This window comes from Oryctolagus cuniculus, chromosome 6 (genome assembly GCF_051225735.1).
Source record: "Oryctolagus cuniculus isolate XC-2025 breed Fujian yellow rabbit chromosome 6, ASM5122573v1, whole genome shotgun sequence".
Classification (NCBI taxonomy): domain Eukaryota; kingdom Metazoa; phylum Chordata; class Mammalia; order Lagomorpha; family Leporidae; genus Oryctolagus; species Oryctolagus cuniculus.
Genome location: NC_142872.1, coordinates 42,538,239 through 42,560,742, shown reverse-complemented (window position 1 = coordinate 42,560,742; position 22,504 = coordinate 42,538,239). Strand labels below are relative to the sequence as shown.

The window sequence follows — 22,504 nt, the reverse complement described above, 5'->3', positions numbered from 1 at the left end:
CAGGGTTATCAGATACCCATTTCCACTTGAATGAGCTTTAGTTGACAGCTTTAGAGGAATGTGTTGTTTCATCTAAATGGCTAAGTTACAGATGCAACGTTGTTTTTTTTTTATTTTCTCTTAAGAGTTATAGAATCTGTGGTTACGTTGCCTTTCCCAGTTCTGATTTTAGTAAATTGTGGGGTTTTTTTTGGCAGTTTTACTTTTAAAAACAATTTATTTACTTATTTGAGAGGCAGAGTTATAGATAGAGACGGAGATAAGGAGAGAGCGAGAAGGAAAGAGACTGTCCATCTGCTGGTTTACTCCCCCAAGTGGCCACAACGGCCAGAGGTGGGCCAATCTGAAGCCAGGAGCCAGGAGCTTCTTCGGGTCTCCCAAGCACTTGAGCCATCTTCCACTGGTTTCCCTGCATTAGCAGGGAGCTGGATCAGAAAGTAATTTGTGTTTTCTTTTTATCAGTCTGGTTAGAAGTTAATCAAATTTGTTATAGCATTAAGTCTCAATGTACACCACGCTAAGGACAGAGATCCTACATGAGGAGTAAGTGCACAGTGACTCCTGTTGTTGACTTTACAAATTGACACTCTTGTTTATGGCATCAGTAATCTCCCTATGCACCAGTTATGAGTTTCCAAGGCTATGGAAGCCCTCTGAGTTCTCCGACTCTTATCTTGTTTAGACAAGGTCATAGTCAAAGTGGAGGTTCTCTCCTCCCTTCAGAGAAAGGTACCTCCTTCTTTGAAGACCTGTTCTTTCCACTGGGATCTCACTCACAGAGATCTTTCATTTAGGTTTTTTTTTTTTTTTTTTTTTTTTTTTTTTTTTTGCCAGAGTGTCTTGGCTTTCCATGCCTGAAATACTCTCATGGGCTTTTCAGCCAGATCTGAACAGTATATTTCACTTTGTGTTTCTATGGGGGTGCAAACTGTTGAAAGCTTTACTTAATGTATACTAAACTGATCTTCTGTTAAAAAAAAAAAAAAAGAAGAAGAAATTATCAATTCCCAACTTGACTCTCACTGGGATTAAACATGACAATAGATCTGATCTGATTTCATCATCATTTAAAAAATCATCTATTATTTTTCACTTTATGTGTCTGTGTGGGAGCAAACTGTTGAAATCTTTACTTAATGTATGCTAAACTGATCTTCTGTAGATAAAGAGAATCGAAAATGAATCTTGATGTGAATGGAAGGGGAGAGGGAGTGGGAGAGGGGAGGGTTGCGGATGGGAGGGACGTTATGGGGGGGGAAGCCATTGTAATCCATAAGCTGTACTTTGGAAATTTATTTTCATTAAATAAAAGTTAAAAAAAAAGAAATTAATCAAATTTAATGAACCATGTCAAAGACGCAGTTTTTGGATCCACTGAGTTTCTCTATTGTTTCTCTATTTCCTAGTCCATTGATCTCGGCTACTATCTTTCATTTCTTTTCATCTGCTTACTTTGGATCAATTTGATGTCACTTTCCTAGCTTCTCAAAGTTGAAACTGGCATAATCAATTTGAGACCATTCCTCTTTTTAAAAATTTAATCATTTATTTGAAAGGTAGGTTATAGAGAGGGAGAGGCAGAGGCATAGAGAGAGAAGTGCTCTTCCATTCACAGGTTTACTTCCCAAATGGCTGTACAGTTAAGGCTGGGTCAGACTGAAGCCAGGAGCCAGGAGCTCCATCCAGCTCTCCCACATGAGTATAGGGGTCCAAGTACTTGGGCCATCTTTCTCTGCTTTCCCAGGTGCATTAGCAGGGAGCTGGATTGGAAATGGAGCAGCAAGGACTCAAAATGATGCCCATAGGGGCACTGGCGCTGCAGGCAGTGGTTTAATCTGCTATGCCATGGCACTAGGTCCTTATTTTCTAATACAGGCATTTAGTGTTACAAATACTGCTTTAGTGATACCCCACAAATTCAGATGTATTGTACTTTCATTAAGTCCTAAACACTTTCTAATTTTCCTTTTGATTTCTTCTTTGACCCATTGGTTATTCACAAGTTAGTTTCTAGATTTTGAAAAATCTTAAGAAATTTTTCAATTATTGCTGTCTAGATTTAGTTCTGTTATGGTCAAAGAATGTATTTTATATCATCTGAATCCTTTCAAACTCATGGAAACTTATTTCTGGCCCAGGATATGGCCTATCTTGGTAAATTTTCCATACACCCTTGGAAAAATGTACATTCTGGTATTAAGGGGGAAGTATATTCCATACATGTCAATTTCGTCCCATTAGTTGCAAGTATTGTTAAAATCTATTGTATCCTTGCTGCTTTTTTAAAAATTGAAACAGAGGTATATGGATTTGGCTATGTCTATTTTTCCTTGCAGTTCTACCAGTATTTGTTTCCTGTATTTTGAAGCATGCTTTTAGGTACATAAACATTTAGAATTGTTAAATTTTCTTTATGAAGGACCTCTTTGTATGAAACCTTTTTTTAAAAAAATAATTATTTATTTGAAAGGCAGAGTTATGAAGAGAGAAGGAGATATTGAGAGATCTTCCATCTGCTGGTCCATTCTACAAATCACCACAACGGCCCAGGCCAGACCAGGCCAAAGCCAGCAACCTAGTGCTCCATCCTCATCTCCCACATAAATGCAGGGTCCCAAGTACCTGGGCCATCTTCCACTACATTCCCAGGCACATTAGCAGGGAGCTAGATGGGAAGTGAAGCAGCCAGGACTGGAACTGGCATTCACATAGGATGCTGGTATCACAGCCAGTGACTTAACCCACAACGCCAGACCCAACAACTTTTTTTTTTAAAGTTTGTTAATTTTTATTTCTTTGAAAGGCAGAGCAAGAGAGAGAGAGAAGGAGAGAGAGAGAAAGGAGAAAAGTGGGAGGGCTCCTATCCATTGCTTCATTCCTTAGATGCCCAAAAAGTCAGGACTGGGCTAAGTTGAAACTAGGAGCCCAAAACTTCCTCTGGATATCTCACATAGGTGGTAAAGATCCAAGTACTTTAACCATCGCCTCCCAGGATGCAGTAGCAGAGAAGTGAACTGGAAATGGACTAGCCAGGACTCAGATCAGCACTCCCATATAGGATGCAGGCCCCCAAGTGGTGGCTTCACCCACTGTGCCACAATGCCCACCCCTTCTTTATTCCTAGCACTATTTTTTGTTTTGAAATGTAATTTGACCAATATTAATACAGGCACTAAAGCTTTGTTTTGCCTAGTTTTATGGTGATATATCTTTCCTATCTTTTAACTTATCTGTATTTTTGTGTTTCAAGTTTTTTTTTTGTTTTTTTTTTTTTTTTGTTTTTTTTTCAGGTAGCAAGTAGTTGTATCTTGCCTTCTTATGTAATCCAACAATCATTATCTGAAATGCTTTTCCATCTAATGTGGTTAGTGGTATGGTTAGGTTCAAGCCCAGCATCTTTGTATTTGCTTTCTACTTCTATTTCTTTCCAGTCTTTGCTCTCCCTTCCCTATGTTTCTGCCTTCTTTTGGATTAACTGAGTTGTTTTCATGATTTCATTTTATCTCCTTTGTTGGTTTATTAGCTACAACTCTTCAGTATTTTAGTGTTTGCTTTAGGGTTTATAGTATACATTTTAAATTTGTCATAGACTACTTTTAAATATTATACCACTCACACACAGTATGAGAATCTTACAAAAGCGCATTCCTGTTTCTCCTCTCTAGCCCTTACAATGGCATACATTATGCATTTTCAAATATTTTCAACCAACAAAGCTATTATTTTTGGTTACACAACTGTCTTTGAAATGATTTAAACAAGAAGAAAAATGATGTATTTTTACCCACCTAGCTTCTGTTTCCAATGACTTTCATTCTTTGTGAATCAAGATTCCTATTTCCATCTGCTTCTGTTAAATGATATTTTCACTGAGTGTAGACTTCTAGGTTGACAAGAGTTTTTGTATCAGCACTATAAAGACGTTGCTACACAGTGTTATTGCTTGCACTGTTTCCAAGGAAAATTCCCATCTCTTAGGGATTATTGGTCTTCATTGCCTGATGTTCAATGTCTTAAAAACCACTGCTTCATCTTGTCACTCAGCCGTGGCCTCCAAACAGCATTTTATGTTTATGTATATATACATAATGGATCATTATTATTATTATCATTGCAACAATCTGGTTGACTTCCTATGCTGGCAAGTCTCCATGTATTCAGTGTACATATTTACCACATTTGTCAAAGCTATTAAGCTATACTTTCCTTCCTTGTTGCTTCTACTTTGTAACTTGTTGGATGTGTAAAGGTGCTCAGTAGATACTGAGCTTATGAATTTTTTCGAGGAATTCAGCACATACCATAAACCAATCATGTTATTTTAACAAAAAGGAGCAAGGAAACAGGCATGGGCATCTGGTACACAAAGAATCCACTCAGGTTTTTCACTACTGAAGTCAGATCCCAATGCCTGGAGAAAGCAGGTCAGGGTTACAGGCTGCTTTCATGTCCTCTAGGGAAGATCTGGCCACCCAGAGTGGGGTAGGCACAGGGACAGGCAGACCCAGCCACTTCAACAGCTGGGTCTCCCTGTGCCATCAGCCCTGTGCCCTGGAGGGTCTTCCCTGTTTGGTTGCCAAGGAGCCTGGCAGGGCTCCCCAGGGAGCATGGAAAGTGGGCCAGCCCACCAGTCAGCCTCTGTTCACACTACGTGACGGGGGGTGCAGCGCAGAGGCCTGCTCCAAGCCAGCTGGCCGCCTCCCACACGCAGGCCTGGCTAGTTGGGGCCAAACTGTCTCCTTTCCGTTCCCCCCGGCTGTGCGTTCCTCAGCGTAGCTCCTGATGGAAGCAGAGGCAGCTGGCAAAAACAGTCCCTCTATCCTGTTCCTGACATGCTGTTGCCAAAATTCAGTTTGAAGGAATAAAAGGCAAACATAAACCTCAGCTCCTGCTGGAGAAGTTGTTTAAGCTAAAAGAAACCAATGGGAGCGAGTGGCCCAACTGCTCTAATTTATGGACCCATTTCTGCTGTCAAACCCCAGGAAAGAATCCCTCCTGGAAAAAAAGCCAGGCTCTTCAAACCGTCTGTCAACTTGTTTCTGAAGAGTCGGCTCTCACAGCCAGCGATTATGAAAAATGGGGGTGTCAGGACCACTGGCTTTGGTAATGTGTTCTTCAATTAGTAATCTGGATGCTGGCTGGCTGAGCGGGCTGGTAATAGAGGTGCCCGAAGCCTCCTTGGCTCAATTCCCATCCACCTGAAATGGGTCCTTTCCCACGTCAGTACCAAAGACCCCTCTGCCCAGTCGGTGGGGCTGAAGTTGCTTCTCCGAGCAGTGCCCATGATGCACAATATGACACGCAACACTATAAGGGAAATCACTAGACTTCAATCCAGTCATCGACATTTATCCCCCACTGAAATACAGGAGTCCATGTGCTACATACAGGGAGTAACAAGATCTAGTGGTGGTTCTCACACGACCTTCATTTTACCACAGTGGTGAGTGTGCATGCCACTCTGAGAGGTCTTAACATACTGTGGAATGATGTCTTTGGGTGACAGTGCTGCTGGTGCTCTGCTGCCTGCCTATCCTCATAATGGAAGGGAACCCCAGACTCCAGTTAGAGGCTAACTAAAAAAAATGCATTGTTTTTCTCATCCTCATGTGCAGACTCCCATGAAATAGATCCATCGACACTTCTGCGAATCTCAAGACTCCTAGATAAAGAAGACTTTTTTTTTTTTTGCTGGGACTTTGGTTAACAGCACTTCTCAGGGAGACAAGAGGCATAGGTCCCCTATTCTAGCCAACTGAGGGGCTCATCTTCTCAAGTCCTGTGCAGAGGACTTAAGGTGCCTCTGCCCAGCCTGCTGTCTGTACCTGCAATGTCTTTTTCAACTCTCCATTATCTGGTTGGCCCTAGCGGGTCTTTCAGGATTCAGCAGAGGGCACCCCTTGGGAAAGCCTTCTGAACTCTTCTAAGGGTAGCAAAGGCTCAAGTGCATTCCCTGTGGTCTCAGAGCACACCATGTCTATCCTGTTATTGATCTCAATTGGGCTATAATGAGCAGCTTATGCCATTCAGCTCAATCCCCCCACCCACCCCCACACACCTGCACAAGAGTGTGAGTTCCTCTGAAGCAGCAACAATGGCTCATTTATTGCTGAGTTCCTGGTATTCAGCACAGGGCTGGATACACAGAAGACCATTAATATTCATATACATTGACTAAATTAATAGACAGATGGATGGACCAAAGCTGTGACCACAGCCAGTCTTTTTCCTTTCAAAAATATTCCTTTTTTCATACCAGTGATTCTCAACTCAGTTACACGTGACAATTCATTGGGAGAAAACAGTGAGCCCCAGGCCACACCCTCAGAATTCGGATTCCAGTGGTCAAGGCTAAGTCCCTAAGCTTTTTTTTTTTTTTTAACCATCCAGGTGCAGCCAAAGCTGAGAATTTACAGTACTACAAGAACAGCAGCTGAGGTTAGAGTACAATGCTTCTCAAGTAAACTTCTTTCCCAGACCCAGAAAGATGAAATTAGTGAGAATTTTGAACTCCGTTAGTGGCTAAACATATAAACTGAGGTTCTGTCTCTCACAGTCAGCTTGCAGTTCCGAATCCCGAGTCAGATGTGACAGCTGAACTACCCTCTCAGACTCAGAGGAATAAAATCTAGGGCTTGGCAGTGAAGACCATGAAACAAATGCAAACCCCTGAGGCATGCATACTGAAGCCCCTGCTCCACCCATACACCAAGGGAATAATGGTTGAGCAAGGGCCCTATCCTGGATGATAGCACATCTTTTAGGTGAGCCTTCCCAGCTTAGTTTTGTCACCTACAAAGTAGAGATGATAATAACAATGCTGGCCTCAAAGCAGTATTGCAGGGAAGAAAGGAGGTAATGGGAACGAAAGCATTTTGTAGGTCACCAAGCCTGCTACCAGGATTCTTTATTACTGTTTTCCACCAACTTACATTTTTTTTTTTAATTTTATTTATTTGAAAAGCAGAGAGACAAAGAGATCTTCCATTCACTGGTTCACTCCCCAAATGCCAAAAGCCAGTAGCCTGGAACTTAACCCAGGTCTCCCATGTGGGTGGCAGGGACCTGCTGTTTCTCAGGATGTGCACTAGTGGCAAGCTGGAATCAGAAGTGGATCTGTGACTTGAACCCAGGCACTCTGATATGGGCTGCAGACACCCCAAGCTGAGTCTTAACCACAGTAATAAATGTCTGCTCCCTCATCCTGAGTTTTTAGCAGCGGAAAGAACCTCATGGATCAGTGATTAAGAAAATGGATTCTACAGCCACAGTCCTTGGGTTCAAATTCTGGCTCACATCTTACCATCTTATGCAAACCATCTAACCTTTTCGGGCTTCAATTTCTCATCTGTGGAATGGGATGATCAATGGCCACCCTGGCTGAGCTAATGCACTTCAAATGCCTGCAATAGCAGTTTTCATGCTTGAAAGTATATCTGAATCACCTAGAGGGGGTGTTAAAATGCTGACTACTGGGCCCCTCCCTGAGCTTTTGGCTGGGGTCCAAGACTCTACATGTCTAACAAGTTCCCAGGTGACACTACTGTTGTTGTTCTGAAACCTGCACACTGAGAACCATGCCTGATGCAGTAAGTGCCTACCTAGCAAAGTTTCAGTTGTGATTATCTTTTCCTGGGCTCTATTTTCTTAGTCCTTGAACAAAGCTCTGTATGCCAGCGGCTACATGGTACCACCTTTGTGTAGAAGCAGTTCTGAAATCCACCAGCAGAAAGTGTGGTCTCCAGGAATCTGATCCAACTCCCTGCTAATGCACCTGGGAAGGCAGCAGATGATGGCCCAAGTGCCTGGGTCCCTGCCACCCATGTGGGAGACCCAAGAGAGAGTTCCTGGCTTTGGCTTGGCTCATCACTTTTGTTGTGGGCATCGGGGGGCGTGAACCAGCACATGAAAGATCTCTCCCTGTTTCAGTCACTCTTTCAAACAAATAAATAAATCTTAAAAAAAAAAAAAATGTGGCACCCAAGGCAAGCAGCACCAGTTCTTGGGTTCCAACCCAGACCTCACCCTTGGGAGTGAAGCTCAAGATCTGGTGTTTTAACAGCTGTCTAGGTAGTTCCAATTCATATCAAGTTTAAAAACTGCTCTATTAGAATGTCCCCATCATCACCACAATAAACCTGACTGAAATGTACAGGAGGAAGGGGATCTTAGAATCCAGAATATAGTTTTTGTTTGAACTGGAGTCTAAGACTTGCTCAGCTTCCTATTTACCTTACTGCCTTAACTGATTCATGACACTCCATTAAGCCTCACTGTTCTCATCTATAAAATGGGCATCACTCCAGGAACCTGAGGCGATACAAATGAAGGATCTAGTATATACTATGCATGGATTCTGGAATGCTTTTGCACCAAAATAAGCTTCTTTGTGAATTACAATTTCCATGAACGTTTTGGAGCACCCTTGTATACAGGTACGTAAGATAGCTAAAGATTTTTTGGAATGGAGTGAGGGATGTGCGTGCCTCTGCAGCCGTGCTCCACGTGGAGGCATGAGCTTCCCTGGGGCTCCAGCACAGGCGAAAGGCAGCGGTTCCAGGGCTCCCACTCCCAGGACTGAGGAGGGAGGCTGACTCTCCTGGGGAGACAGCCGCTTCCCCCCACCTAGCCCCGTGATGCCAGCTCTGAATTCAGCAGAATCTCATCGCGGGGCCTTTGCACAAAGGCTCTGGGTAACAGGAAGAGATCTCTACCAGTAGCACCTTGTGTATCTGCTGCTTTAAGTAATTCTCAACAAGAGCCAGGGGTGAAGTCCTTAGATCCCAGAAGATAAGAGGTGTTACACTCACTTGGGGTGCCGGATATCAGGCAGAGAGCGATTCAGGGAGATTTTATCACTGACGTAGATGTTAAATCCATTTTCTCGGTATGCCTGGTCCACTCTCTCGGCGTCGGTCATGGGGTAAGGTCTCCCTTGTTCTCCATTTCCTAGCAACAAAGAGCAAGTTCAGTGTTGCTCATCACCTAGCAGATACGGGGTCACTGTGGAAGGTAAGGGGAAGAAGGAGGAAAAACAGTGCAAGCACCTGCATACCAAGCGGTGCCTCTGGATCCTGCGGGGACAAGTGCAAAGAGAGGGAAGGGAGCCACAGTCCTGTCAGTCAGCTTACAGGTCTGGTTCTCATGGAATCTTCACAGCACCCATGGAGGGTACACTGAGAGCTCACGTTCTACAGATGGATAAACTGAGACTTGGGGCCGGCGCCACGGCTCACTAGGCTAATCCTCCGCCTGCGGCGCCGGCACCTTGGGTTCTAATCCCAGTTGGGGCGCTGGATTCTGTCCCAGTTGCTCCTCTTCTAGTCCAGCTCTCTGTTGTGGCCCGGGAAGGCAGTGGAGGATGGCCCAAGTGCTTGGGCCCTGCGGCTGCCTAGGAGACCAGGAGGAAGCACCTGGCTCCTGGCTTCAGATTGGCACAGCGCGCCGGCCGTAGCAGCCATTTGTGGGGTGAACCAACGGAAGGAAGACCTTTCTCTCTGTCTCTCTGTCTAACTCTGCCTGTCAAAAACAAACAAGCAAACAACAACAACAACAAAAAAACAAAATCAAAAACCAAACCAAAACAAAACAAAAACCTGAGACTTGGGAATGTTCTAAAACTGGGCATGTGGGTTCCAATGCTTGTGCGTCCTCCACTCTATTAGCAGTCCCAAACCCCACTGCCCAAGGAGTGCAGCCCCACTGACTATGAGTGGATTAACCTGGAGCACAGCACGCCAGCTCTCTGAGCTGCCCTTCCTCCCCTGGCACCCACAGCACATCAGGGAGCCACACGAGAGGCTGTACATGTGGGAGCTGAAACACTACATGATTGTGAGGAAATGCGATTATTCTCTATGTCAGGCAAATTCGACATATAAATTAAAATTGTCATAAATGATAAAACAGGCTCTGAATTTTTTCTTTAAAACCAGAAAGCAAATTAAGATCTGCTTATTCCAAGCCAGGACTGCCTCAAAAGTACTGCCTTGAAGCACAGAATCAGGTGGATCAAGGCTAGCTTTTCCTTTCCCTGCACAATCCATCAAGGGAAAGGGTCCCTGATGCATCAGGAAGTTATTCTCTGGGTTCCCAAGAAGCATATGGCAAGTGGGAGTGTCCATATCCACCTCACGCAACAGCAGCTTAAGAACCTGTGGATGAGTGAGGGTCTTGGAGAAAAGGCAATAAAAGCAGCTGGTTAAAAATCACCCCATCTTCTGGAGCTTGCAGCCTGTTTACTTGGCCAACATCAGCTTGCCAGGAATGTGCAGGCTGAGAGTTAGAGCACAGCAGTGGATGCTGCTCCACTTCAGCCAGAAAAAGGAAACAACTCCATCATCTGGAACTTGTAATGATCAATGGGAAGACATTGCAGAAAATGTTAATTTATTTTCATCTACTTGAAAGAGACAGAAAGAGAGAGAGGATACATGAGGCAGACAAAGGGATCATCCACCTGCTACTTCACTCCCCAAATCCCTGCAACAGCCAGGGCAGGGCCAGGAGGCCAGAACCCCACCCAGGTCTCCCATGTGAGTGTCAGGGGCCCAAGCATTTGAGCCTTCGCCTGCTGCCTTGCTCAAGGTGCATTAGCAGTAAGCTGATCAGTGCCCATGAAAGATTCTGCAAGGCACACAACGTGGCAAGCAGAGAAAGGAGACAAGAGGCATTTGCTCAGGGAGAGAAGCTTCAGGAGGGCAATGCAGGGGAGTGCTCTAGAGTCTGGGTGCTGGGGCCAGGCAGGGCACACTTTGAAGGCCAGCCCTGCTAATCCTCAGCTGTGTCATCTGGGGCATGCTTTTAGCCGTTCCAAGTCTCAGTTTTTGCCTTTTGTATTAATGGAATAAGGAGGTTTAATAATATGAGGATTAACAAGGCAATGCAGAGCTGGATGCCTGACACAGGGTTAGCACTCAACAAATGCTGGCTATTACTCTTCTGTTAAAAATATTTATTTATTTATTTATTATATAGTTAGACAGAGAGAGAGAGAGAGAGAGAATATGAATGTGTACCCATCTGCTAGTTAACTTCCACAGAAGTCCACAATGGCTGAGACTGCACTGGGCCAGGCAGCAGTCAGGAGCCAGGAACTGAATCTAGGTCTTCCACATGGATGGCAGGAACCTAACTACCTGAGCTGTTACAGCTGCTTCCCAGGATCTGCACTGGCAGCAGCCCAGAGTAAGGAGCCGGAGCCAGGTACTGGACCCTGGCACTCTGATGTGGGACGTGAGAGTCTTAACCACTAGGTCAAATGCCCACCCCTGGTTGTTATTATTATTCTTAATGTCTCTACTGCTCACTCATTGCTTGCTGATCAGCCCAATGTTCTAATAATGTTGGTATAACTGGCAAATCAGCTCTTTCTAAATGCTTGCTTTCTTAATTCAAGCAGTGCGCTTCCTTCTTTTAAACCACTAGCACAGAGAAAAATGCACCTCCTGTCTTTAGATTTCCCTGACCACTGGTGAGGTTACCACACCAGTCCTATTTGGAGCCTCATGGTAAGTGGGGTTTGTCATATAATGTTAAAAAATCAGTAGTGCTGGGTGCCGTTAGCTTAGATAAAAATGGATAAAATACCAACCCCCTACAGCTCTACAGTGCTTTTCAGCATAGCAAAGCTACTTCATACTCATCGCTTTACTTGTTGCCCTCCTAACAACATCCTAAGGTTGTCTCAGTAGGAAGCACGTTGACAGGGAAGGTGAGGCTCAGGGAGTGTGCCCTTTATCTGACGGACTCATGGCTGGCAAGGCCATCAGAGCTGCTCTACCGACTCCTTAGGCCAGACTGTCTAGGGGTGATTCATCACAGAACTTCCGTATCACTTTATCCCAACCCTTCCCACCTCTCCAGTCTAACAGAGACTGTTCCCAGGAACATTCGGCCCAGGAACACTTTGGCTGAAACCCACCCAAGGAATTCAAGTTCATGGCTTTGGTGCTGGGTAGGGATGAATGCTGCACTCCAGACCTGGGTCCAAAGTCCCAAGTCTGTGTCTTTCTTTACTGTGTGACTCTAGGCAGATTGCCACTCCCCTCTGTGCTTTGGGTCTTTCGTTAAATGGACCAAAAGGATGATTCAGTTTCACAGAGAAGATGACATGCAAGTGCAGGGTAAAGACCTTGCTGGCTATGGTGTTCAATTAATGGTTGCTCTTGCTGTCATTGCTCTGTGTTTTATTGGTGAAATATCCTACACAGGGAGACACTTTCACTCACTCAGCAAAGGTGGCAGAGCAAATTCTTGTTGGCAATGTGAGTGGAGAAAGGAGTCAGAGCAGGTGAAGGATGGGAGGCTGGTCCTGGGAGTCAGGGGAAGGGACAGGGGTAGACAAGGAGGACGTCAAGAGGAAGTCCAGACTCCTCCACTTCACACACAGTAGGTGCACACGCGCCCTCCAGGGACTCCGCCTGTGCAAGAGCCTGCCCTCCGTACCTACGCGCTGAGCATCCCTCCTGATGGCCTCCTTGTCATGCCAGTCTTTCAGCTTCTGTCCATCTCCCAGGAAAAAGATCTTCTTTTGCCGAATATGTGAGCCCTTGAAAAAAAAGAAAAGACAGAAATGTGAAAAAGAAGAACAGGAAAGAGAAGCTCAGTCACACAAAGCCAGGAATGACACTGCCTGAGGGAGCTCTGGTATTGATTGAATGACTGCAGCACTGTGTTCCACTCCTCACTTGCCCATTCCCATGGTGCACCTCTGCGAGTGCCTACCACATGCCAGCTCAGTGGGGAAAGGCCAGCAAGAAGGCAGAAGCACGGGGCCCACACCTGGGAACTCACAAAGCAGAGTAAGGGAAGAACAATACACATGTCCTTTTCATTCAGGGAAGAAAGGGCTAAGTGTGGGGCTATCCCCAGAAACGTAACGTGAGCCAACTACTGAACTTGCAGTAGTCTAGCATCTACACGAAAAAGGGAAATGTGAAGTCAGTATAAATGATATTAGACACTATGCATTTATGTGAAACATGTTCATTTCTTTTTCCTTTTTTTTTTTTTTTTAATTTGACAGGTAGTTACAGACAGTGAGAGGGAGAGACAGAGAGAAAGGTCTTTCTTCCATTGGTTCATCCCCCAAATGGCCGCTATGGCTGGAGCTACGCCGATCTGAAGCCAGGAGCCAGGTGCTTTTTCCTGGTCTCCCACATGGGTGCAGGTGCCCAAGCACTTGGGCCATGCTCCACTGCCTTCCCGGGCCACAGCAGAGAGCTGGAAGAAGAGCAACTGGGACTAGAACCCAGGGCCCATATGGGATTCCGGCGCCACAGGCAGAGGATTCGCCTAGTGAGCCACGGCGCCAGCCCAAAACATATTCATTTCATATGTAATCAATGCAGACAGTGATCGAGGTGTTTTTCATTGTTTTGGGTGTGTACTAAGTCTCCAAAATACACTGTGTCTTTCACATGTGTGTTAACCGCGTTTGCTCAGAAGCTGCAGGTGGTCAGAGGCTGCACCTGGGCCAGGACAGGGTCTGTGGCTTAGATGAGAGGTCAGAGGAGGCACTGCAAGAGTGCACTTCCTCCAGGGAGGAATGGAGACAGTTTCATGGACACGAGGGCGTTGGGGTTGGGCCTTAGACCAGGGGAAATGAGAGGCAGGCGGGAGAACAGCTAGGATGTGGACTGCCAGGCACTGGGGGCGAATGGAGGAGCTGTGCTTGGCCTGAGGGGAGGGGCTCTGGGCACAGGCGCCCAGGCAGCTCTTGCTCATCTCTGCAGTCCCCAGCACCAGAGGGTGAACATTCGGCAAACATGTGTGCACTGTAGGAGTAAGCAATTGAGCAGCTGAAAAGAAAAAAAAAAGCATATACTCGCACAGCGCCCACAAGGGAGTGGCAGCCCGGGGGTGGGCTCTCACTACAGAGGCCGCACACCCATATCTGGGGTCATCAGAAGGGGTCTCCTGGTGCTTTCGGTCACCAACAGCTAAGCCTCCAGGCTCGGCCTGAGGCTCCGTAAGAGCCTCCCCCCAGGGACGCCCCAGCTGTCCATATTTCTCTACCACCTTCACACACACAGCAACAGCTTTCCCCATCACCCTGCCCAGTAAAAATCCCACAGACTTGGGCCTGCCATCGCGGTGGCAGCAATCCAACAGTTCTACTTCCTTGATAACGAACAAGGGAGGCTCCGACTGAGAGGCGAGCTGGACCTGAGTGCTCTCAAGAAGCCACCTGAATAAAATCATCCCCATGCCTGTTTGTTAAGTCTGTGGCCGATCTGCGTGTTATCAGATTGTCCGCAGCGGCTCAACCTCCCTCCAGAGGGTCTAGTGACAGCCACGATCCTTTGCGTCCTCTCTCCCACAGACCGCTGTGAGTCTCAAGAACACAGCTCTGAAGGAGAGTGTGCTAGCTGTCTTAGGAACAAAAATACCACAAAAAGCAAGGAGCCACGCATCACCAAGGCGGAGCCGCCAGGTCCTTAATGGACCACCTGGTCAGTGCACCCAGCTTCAGCTGCACTGAGCTGCGCTGCCCCTGGGGGGCCTCAGATGCTGCCTTGGGATGGGGCAGCAGGGGGAGTTTGCCCTCAGCTCCTTCCATCAGAGTAGCAAGGCATCTGTCTTCTTTATGGATTGGGGCTACATTTGAAAAAGTTCCTCTTCTAAAAACCAAACAGACTGAAAATCTTCTCAACTAGCCAACAAATATATCTGGAAACTGAGCAAGGCCCTCTTCCCCAGTACCACAGAAAAACCAGGCCCTGTTCTGTTTCTACGAGGTCAAGGTGGATCAGCCAGGAGCTGCCTGCGCTCCCCTCTCCAGCCCTCCCTCTTAGTTCCTTTTTCCTTTCCATAACACCCCCTCCCCCCCATTAGAAATGCTGGTTGATTTCTCGAGGTCATTGACAGGAGTAAGGCTCTGCAAATTGAGGCACAACTCTAAGGCTGTGGTCCCCGAAACAACAGTGCTGCAGCATCAGTGCCACTCGGGAACTCGTTAGAAACGCAAATTCCTGGGCACTCAGCTGAGATCTCCTGAGATGTCAACTCTGCAGGTGGGGCCCAGCAACCTGTGTTTTAATAAACCCTCCAAGAGATTCGGAAGCCCACCCCCACTGGAGAGCTGCGGGTCTACAATTAGGGAGTTGATAATTCTGCCTGCTCTCTGCTGATCAGAACAAGCCACGGCTATTGTAACCAGCTATGCAGATACTTATAATCAAACGTTGCAAAAACCCCGTGGGCCGAACGTGGTCACTGGCAACCACAATCTGGTGGTGTTTGTTTCGTTTTTTAAAATTCTACATTGAAAAAATAGGGAAGATTTCAGGCTGTTTTATCAAGATGTTTGGCTTCCCCTGAAAACCTAAGAGATAATCCCCACCATTCCTTAATGCATTTCACCTGGCTCTCACTGTGCATCTGTGCTACCTGGCTTGTTCTAGTGAGTCTGCAACAACACATTGGTATACAGAAGTGGATCCTGGATGGGTAAGATTAGGGACTGTGTTGTCTGAGGACTAGGAAGCAAGAAACCCTGGGAACATGGGAGGAGTGTACTTGTTCTGTGAGTCCTGGTACCAGAGTGAGTGTGAGTGGTAAAGTTACTAAATGATTGACAGGTCAGGAGAAGCTGGAGAAGCAATTCCAAAAGTTGGACTGCTGCTATGATGAGCCAGGGCCACTTGGAAGAAGAGGTTAGAGGAGGCCAGGAACAAGAAGACGGACCATTCTTCAGAGTGGGCAAGAGGGGAATCACATGTGGTGTTAGGATTCTCAAATTTTATTTATTTTTTATTTTTATTTTTTGACAGGCAGAGTGGACAGTGAGAGAGAGAGAGAGAGAGAGAGAAAGGTCTTCCTTTTTCCATTGGTTCACCCTCCAATGGCCGCCGCGGCCGGCGCGCTGCGGCCAGCGTATCGCGCTGATCCGAAGCCAGGAGCCAGGTGCTTCTCCTGGTCTCCCATGGGGCGCAGGGCCCAAGCACTTGGGCCGTCCTCCACTGCACTCCCAGGCCACAGCAGAAAGCTGGCCTGGAAGAGGGGCAACCGGGACAGAACCCGGCGCCCCAACTGGGACTAGAACCCCGTGTGCCCGCGCCGCAAGGCGGAGGATTAGCCTAGTGAACCATGGCGCCGGCCTTCTCAAATTTTAAACTGCAGTGAAAGTGTGTGTGGGAATCTTATTAATGCACAATCTGATAGAGTAGGTCTCGGTGGGGCCTGGGATCCTGCACTTCTAACAAGTTCCCAGGTGATGCTGATGCTGCTGGTCCACTGAAGACACTGAGTAGCAAGGGTTACGCATCCCTGAAAGTCCATGTCCAAAGTCTAGGATTCCACGAAAGGCACTGTTTTCTCCAAATGCTTGGCAAAGTCTTCTGATGCTACGAGGAATGGGGTACAGGGATGAAGTTCAGTCATGACCTCACAGCAGTAAACGCCTTGAACCGTGAACAGTGGATTGCTGAACTGACAGTGTTGAGAATGAAGGTTCCCAAGTCCTGGGACTTTCCTGCCTACCACCAATGCCTCTGCCTTAATCATGTGCTTATATCTGTCCTTCCCTCTCTCCCAAAATCTACAGAAATGATCTCTGCGGTTTCAGGTAGTCTCATTAGTCCTTAAATCTTCCCTAAATCAGGAGAACTCTGGAGCTGTTGACACAAGGAGTTCTACGTGTCTCTTGAACACATAGCTGCCGGAATCCTCAAATGTCTAAGCTAGGCAGCAGCTCAGAGACTTTGAGTCTGCCTCCTTTCCTTGCCTCTTAACAAATAGGAAAACTGAAGTCCAAATTGGCCAAGGTACCCAACCGAGGCCACACAAGCAGGCAAGAGGGTAACAGCCACATCCTTTGACTCCAGGATAACTTTTCATGGAACCTGCCCTTGCAGTGTGATCTTGCTCAACCTAAGGAGTCACAAGTACTTTTTCCACCTGGGAAGTGGAGATGGCATCAGAGAAGCTGAGAACAACCACAAACAGTGTATCCTGAGCACTCTCATTATGTACACATAGATTGTGGATACTGGCTCTTTTTTAGGACTTTAAGAATCTACTGGAAACTGACATCTTATCACTAAATCGCCTTGAAGGAGGACTCCAATTTTACTATATAGGCTAAAAAGGTCTCCAATAATAGGTAAGCAGGTGGAGAACTAATTTTGTTCTAAAATCACCAAGTATTCAGAACCCAAATGGCTCCTGGAATCCTACTCACAACCTCAACAAAAACTGTGGTCAGTTTTAGGTGGTTTAGGAGTCTGAGTCCATCTGTTTAATTTCTAGACACAGCACAGATAAAGCAAGCCCAGACTAAGGGCCGGCACTGTGGCACAGTAAGATAAACTTCCACTTGTACTGCCGGCACCCCATATGGGTGCCGGTTCGTGTCCCAGCTGTTCCTCTTCCAATCCAGCTCTCTGCTGCGGCCTGGGAAACCAGTGGAAGATGGCCCAAGTGCTTGGGCCCCTGCACCTATGTGGGAGACCTGGAAGAAGCTCCTGGCTCCTAGCTTTGGAATGGCCCAGCTCCCTCCGTTGCAGCCATTTGGGACAGTGAACCAGCGTCTGAAAGATCTCTCTCTCTCTCCCTCTCTCTGTCTGTAACTCTACTTGTCAAATAAATAAATAAAAATTCAAAAAAAAAAAAAAAAAAAAGAAACCCCAGATCATTTGACTATCACCAAATGTTGATGGACACTGCTTTATGTGAGGCACCATGCTAGGCACGGGGCAGGCCAGAGCGATGTGAAGATATACGGGGTTTATAGCCAAAGCAGTCTCCTCAAAGGGTAGTTCTTAAGGGGCCAGGACTCTCATTACAGAGGCAAATTCCTGGGCCCCAACCTGAACCTGTTAAATCAAAGTATCTGGGGTTAGGAGCACAGAAAGCTGTTATGTTTAAACACGTGATTGTGATTAACAATAAACTTGGAAAACCACTTGAGTAAATCCAGCCACCTGATCTTATAGATAGGAACTCTGAGACTCACGGAGAATGGACTTGGTCTGAATACTATAGCTTGTCAGTGAATCTACCTTAGGCTACACTGGAGCTTACTGAAGTTGCAGGTGTGTCTATTTTGGCTTGTCAGGTAAATTCCTAGGTGAATCTCTGGCTCTTCTTGATAAATACAGGTGAATAAGTGAATGAATGAACAGTAGACTGCTCATCAGCTGGGGCAGGTAGTCCAGTTTAACGGCTCAGAGTACTCTGGTTCAAAGAGTTGGGAAAATCTGGCTTTCCCTTTGTAGGCCGGTGGACAACCGTTTCTGTGACTGATAAATACAGAAAAAGTACAGCACCGGTATCCAAGCCTGCGTTCTAGGAAGGAGTAACTGGCTCATCCACACAGAGTGTTCTGCTCCGCATGTGAGAGCCTCTCAGGGAGACCTACTATTGATACATTATTTTTAGAGAAAGGTTATGAAGACAAGGTACATTCTGGTGTTTGTGATGGCCGTGTTTGGAGGAATAGGACGGAGAATGGGAATCTAATAATAAAACTGTGGGTCCTGCAGAGGCAACCTATTTAACACCTGATCCAATTCAACTGGCTCTGGCTGATAACAGGATTTAGAGAGTTTCCTCATTAACAAGATGTCTTGGGCCCACGTGGAAAGTCGGTGTTCTTCAAGCAAAGGCAAAAACCTCAGAGTTAAGAGAGGCTGGCATTCTCTAAGAGAAACTCATGATACAAGCCCTGTAACAACGGGACAGGCACGAACACTGCTGCTCAAAAGACAAGCAATTCCCAGGCAATAGCAATCACTTAATATAATGTAAAAGAGCATGTCAATCCAGAGGTGATTTTAAGTTTCTTTAATTCTGCAGACACCAAGATTTGTCTGTAAAGGCTGTGATTATTCTCGCTCAGCAACCACCTTCTGCTACTTTTCTCCCCCTTAGTTTCTAGATGTCCTTCTGCTGAAGGAAGAGAAAGGGCGGGGAGGAGCATGGCTGGAGAAGTGGGTTTGTGGAGGAGGCTGGCAGAATTAATGTGGAAATCGCATTAAACCATAAGTTGGAAATGGCTTTCGACTGGCTGCTCTAAACAACTGCTTCTGGTATCCATGTGCTTTCACTTAGCATTCCACTAAATGAACTCATCAGTGTTCAGGCAGCTACACACTCACACACATACACATGGAATTTTAATCTTTGTTTAATCACTTTTAGCGTGCCTGGCACCCTTTGATGGCAGGAAAGGATGGTGGTGAAGCAAGGCAATTGCACTTGGCTCATGAAGAAAGACTGGTCCAAGTGCACAGTCAAATCCTCAGACCGCAGACCTGGCCACGCCTGCTCAGCAAGGACACTTGTGTCGCTGGCCAGGCTCGTGAGTGGAGGTCTGGAGGCACTAAGACAGCAAGTCACCTGCTTCTCCAAGGGCTGGGGCGGTATTACCACAGGAGGCTGCAGTACATTTTAGGTTGGCATCTGCCCATGTCCCTGTCCACTGCAGCGATTTGGCTCTGAGGTTTAAATGACCCTTCCTCTGTAATTCCAAACATTTGTTTATCTACTAAGTAGATTATTCTAATTATTCTCCTCTCTCTCTCTCTCTCTCTCACACACACACACACACACACACACACACACACAAGGTTACCTTCAAGATTATACTTCAAAGAGGATCAGGTAGGGCTTAATTTAGCTGAAATCATAAAGTTACTTTAAGAAGTATGGACAACTGGATTAGAGTCCTTTCTTTCTTTCTTTTTTTGACAGGCAGAGTTAGTGAGAGAGAGAGAGAGAGAGAGACAGAAAGAAAGGTCTTCCTTCCGTTGGTTCACCCCCCAAATGGCTGCCACGACTGGTGCACTGCACTGATCCAAAGCCAGGAGCCAGGTGCTTCCCCTGGTCTCCCATGCGGGTGCAGGGCCCAAGGACTTGGGCCATCCTCCACTGCCTTCCCAGGCCACAGCAGAGAGCTGGACTGGAAGAGGAGCAACTGTGACAGAATCCAGTGCCCCGACTAGGACTAGAACCCAGGGTGCCAGCACCAAAGGCAGAGGATTAGCCAAGTGAGCCACGGTGCCGGCAAGAGTCCTTTCTTCATGAGTTGTGAGGACATAAGTCGGATGGTTTTATTTATTCAGTCACTCAAAAAATGATTATTGGGAGCTGACCATATCCAGGAACTCTGGGAAAGACAATGATAAATAAGAGAGTCCATGCCCTCAGCAATCAGTGCAGACATGAGACTGCTATGTAAAGGAGGAAAAACATACAACGTTATACCATAATGCCTTAAAAGCAGTACAAGATAAATTCTACTGGTATTTATAAGGGCCCTCAAACTGAACTGTACCTGGGATGACCAGGACAGGGTTAATGGAAGAAGAGTCTTTGAGAAGGTGTGTGTGTTTAAAGATTTTATTTATTTATTTGAGAGAGTTACAGACAGAGGGAGAAACAGAGAGAAAGGTCTTCCACCTGCTTCTTCACTACCCAAATGGCTGCAACAACCAGAGCTGGACTGATCCAAAAACAGGAGCCAGGAGCTTCTTCTGCGTCTCCCACATGGGTGCAGGGGCCCAAGCACTTCAGCATCTTCTGCTTTCCCAGGCCATGAGCAGAGAGCTGGATAGGAAGAGGAGCAGCCGAGACACAAATTGGTGCCCATATGGGATGCCAGCACCACAGGTCTAGGATTAGCCTACTACACCACAGTGCCAGCCCCAAAGGTGTGGTTTTGATGGCAGCAATGAAAGGGACAGGTCAGCTAGAGGGAAAGTATGCACAGAGATGGAGGTTACAGTGTGCAGGACTAAGATACTTTAAAGCAAGGGGCCTAGCTGGGCTGGACTGAGTGAGGTGCAAGAGAGGAGCTATAAGATTGAGAAGGGAATCTGGACTAGAAGTAGACAGTCTTATGTTTATGTTTCTTTGCAGGTGGGAGCCACAGAGGGTCTTTGGGCAAGGAACAGGCTTTGGAGTAGAGCAGCAAGAATAAACATGTTATTTACTAACTACTCACTTTCAGTTAACCTCCAAACTTGCTTCCCGTGAAACCTGCAGGCAGAAAGATGTTTTGAGTTCATTTAGAGGAAATGTTCCTTTTCCATGGGCTGAGGACCATGCTGTTTCTGCATCACAGTCAGATGCGGCTGACCCAACCACAGTCCCTATCCAGTACGCTACTGTTTGGAGAAAACCTACGTTCAACTACAACCAGGACCAGGCTGCGTGGGACCACCACCCAACTTAAAGGATGCTGTTTATGAGTGAAAGGAGACTCTAAGACTCAGCAATCCTGAGACTGGCCGCGTTGGCCTGGCCCATGCTGGGCAAGTCCTGCTGTTCCCATCGGCAGCAGGGCCAGGCCAGTTTCCCCTGCTCCAATAAATCTGTTGTCCCAACACCAGGAGGCTAGAATCTGAAATTTGGATGGGGTCCCATTCCTTAAGGGGAAAGGTCAGTTACAAATGGGAGCCACTGTTTAAAAAGGCTGATGGTGCATTTCCAAGGGCAGGAGGGCACCCTCCCTCCCCGCCCAGCCTACCCTTTGTTTTCTAGGATGGCTCTAGAAAAGGTCATCTTCTACTGAAGGTGTGAAAGCTCATTAAAAGACTTTTTAAGCAGCAGGGAGAATGTCTATTATCTAAAGGGCAAGTGGAACCCTTAGTAACTTTTCCCTTCCATTCCAAAACAACAATTTCTTCAGAGTAAGTACCCAAATATTTTATCTAAAAAAAATGCAAAACCTCAAACCCACCCTAACTAATGGGGTTCATTTGCATCTCTCACCCATCCATCTATCCATGCATCTGTCTGTCCATCCATACATCCACTTAAATGTATAATGAGTACAAGCACAAGCCAGGCCCTGTGCTAGCTGCTAAGGATAACACTGGTGAGCAGGAGAGACAAGGGTCCTCCTCTCACAGAATTTAGAGGAGTGTGGCTGGCAGAGCAGGAAACACCGACTTTCACCCAGAATCACAAAGTTGCTACAGTTGGCAAATACATAAAAGAGGGATCTACTGCAAAAAAAAAGATTCCTTTTTTTCAGATCAGATTGGAGGGATCTGACCCACTCAGCAATGCTTCCCCAAGGAGACTGGAAAAAGAATTACATCAGTAGAGAGAAGAGAACACAGCAGTACAGAGGGACAAGCAAGGACATGCAAGGGCCCTGTGGCTGGACAAACATGAAACACAGGAAGAACTGAAAGAGCCATGTGTGGGGTACACAGAGCAGGAGGGGAGGTCGGATGTGGACCAGAGGGCAGAGATAAGGATTCCCCCTGGAGCATTTAGATGTGTGTTTTATATACAGAGGTGGCAAGGTCAGATTGTATTTGGAAAGCTCTCTTGGTGGCCAAGTGGAGAGGGGATTAGGAGGCCAAGAGTAAGGGTGGGAGGTCAGGCAGGAGCCATCACAGTGGTGCAGGCAGAGAAGTCACAAACCTGGGGCAGGATGACACAGGTGAGGCTGGGCAGACACAGATGGTCCATGGCCCTACAGAAGCAGGTGGGGCTCGGTGTTGGTTTCATCATGTGTTACTTCCCCATTTCAATACTATCTGTG

At 46.5% G+C, this 22,504-nt stretch overlaps 1 protein-coding gene across 5 annotated transcripts in view; it reads right to left on the bottom strand.

Moving 5' to 3' along the window:
* The window catches only part of GALNT10 (polypeptide N-acetylgalactosaminyltransferase 10), a 255,265-nt gene that overhangs the window by 129,072 nt on the left and 103,689 nt on the right, over nt 1-22,504 (bottom strand). Inside the window, exons 2-4 of one of the 5 annotated variants that reach the window (XM_089336137.1) lie at nt 22,384-22,499; nt 12,448-12,550; nt 8,811-8,949 (exon numbers count right to left, since the gene is read on the bottom strand). In XM_089336137.1, the coding sequence (XP_089192263.1) occupies nt 8,811-8,949; nt 12,448-12,550; nt 22,384-22,473 (332 nt within the window). In that variant the 5' untranslated portion in view covers nt 22,474-22,499. Of the gene's footprint in view, nt 1-8,810; nt 8,950-12,447; nt 12,551-22,383; nt 22,500-22,504 lie in introns of those variants that run through there. The other 4 variants (XM_002710328.6, XM_089336139.1, XM_089336138.1 and 1 more) reach the window with 4 other exon arrangements.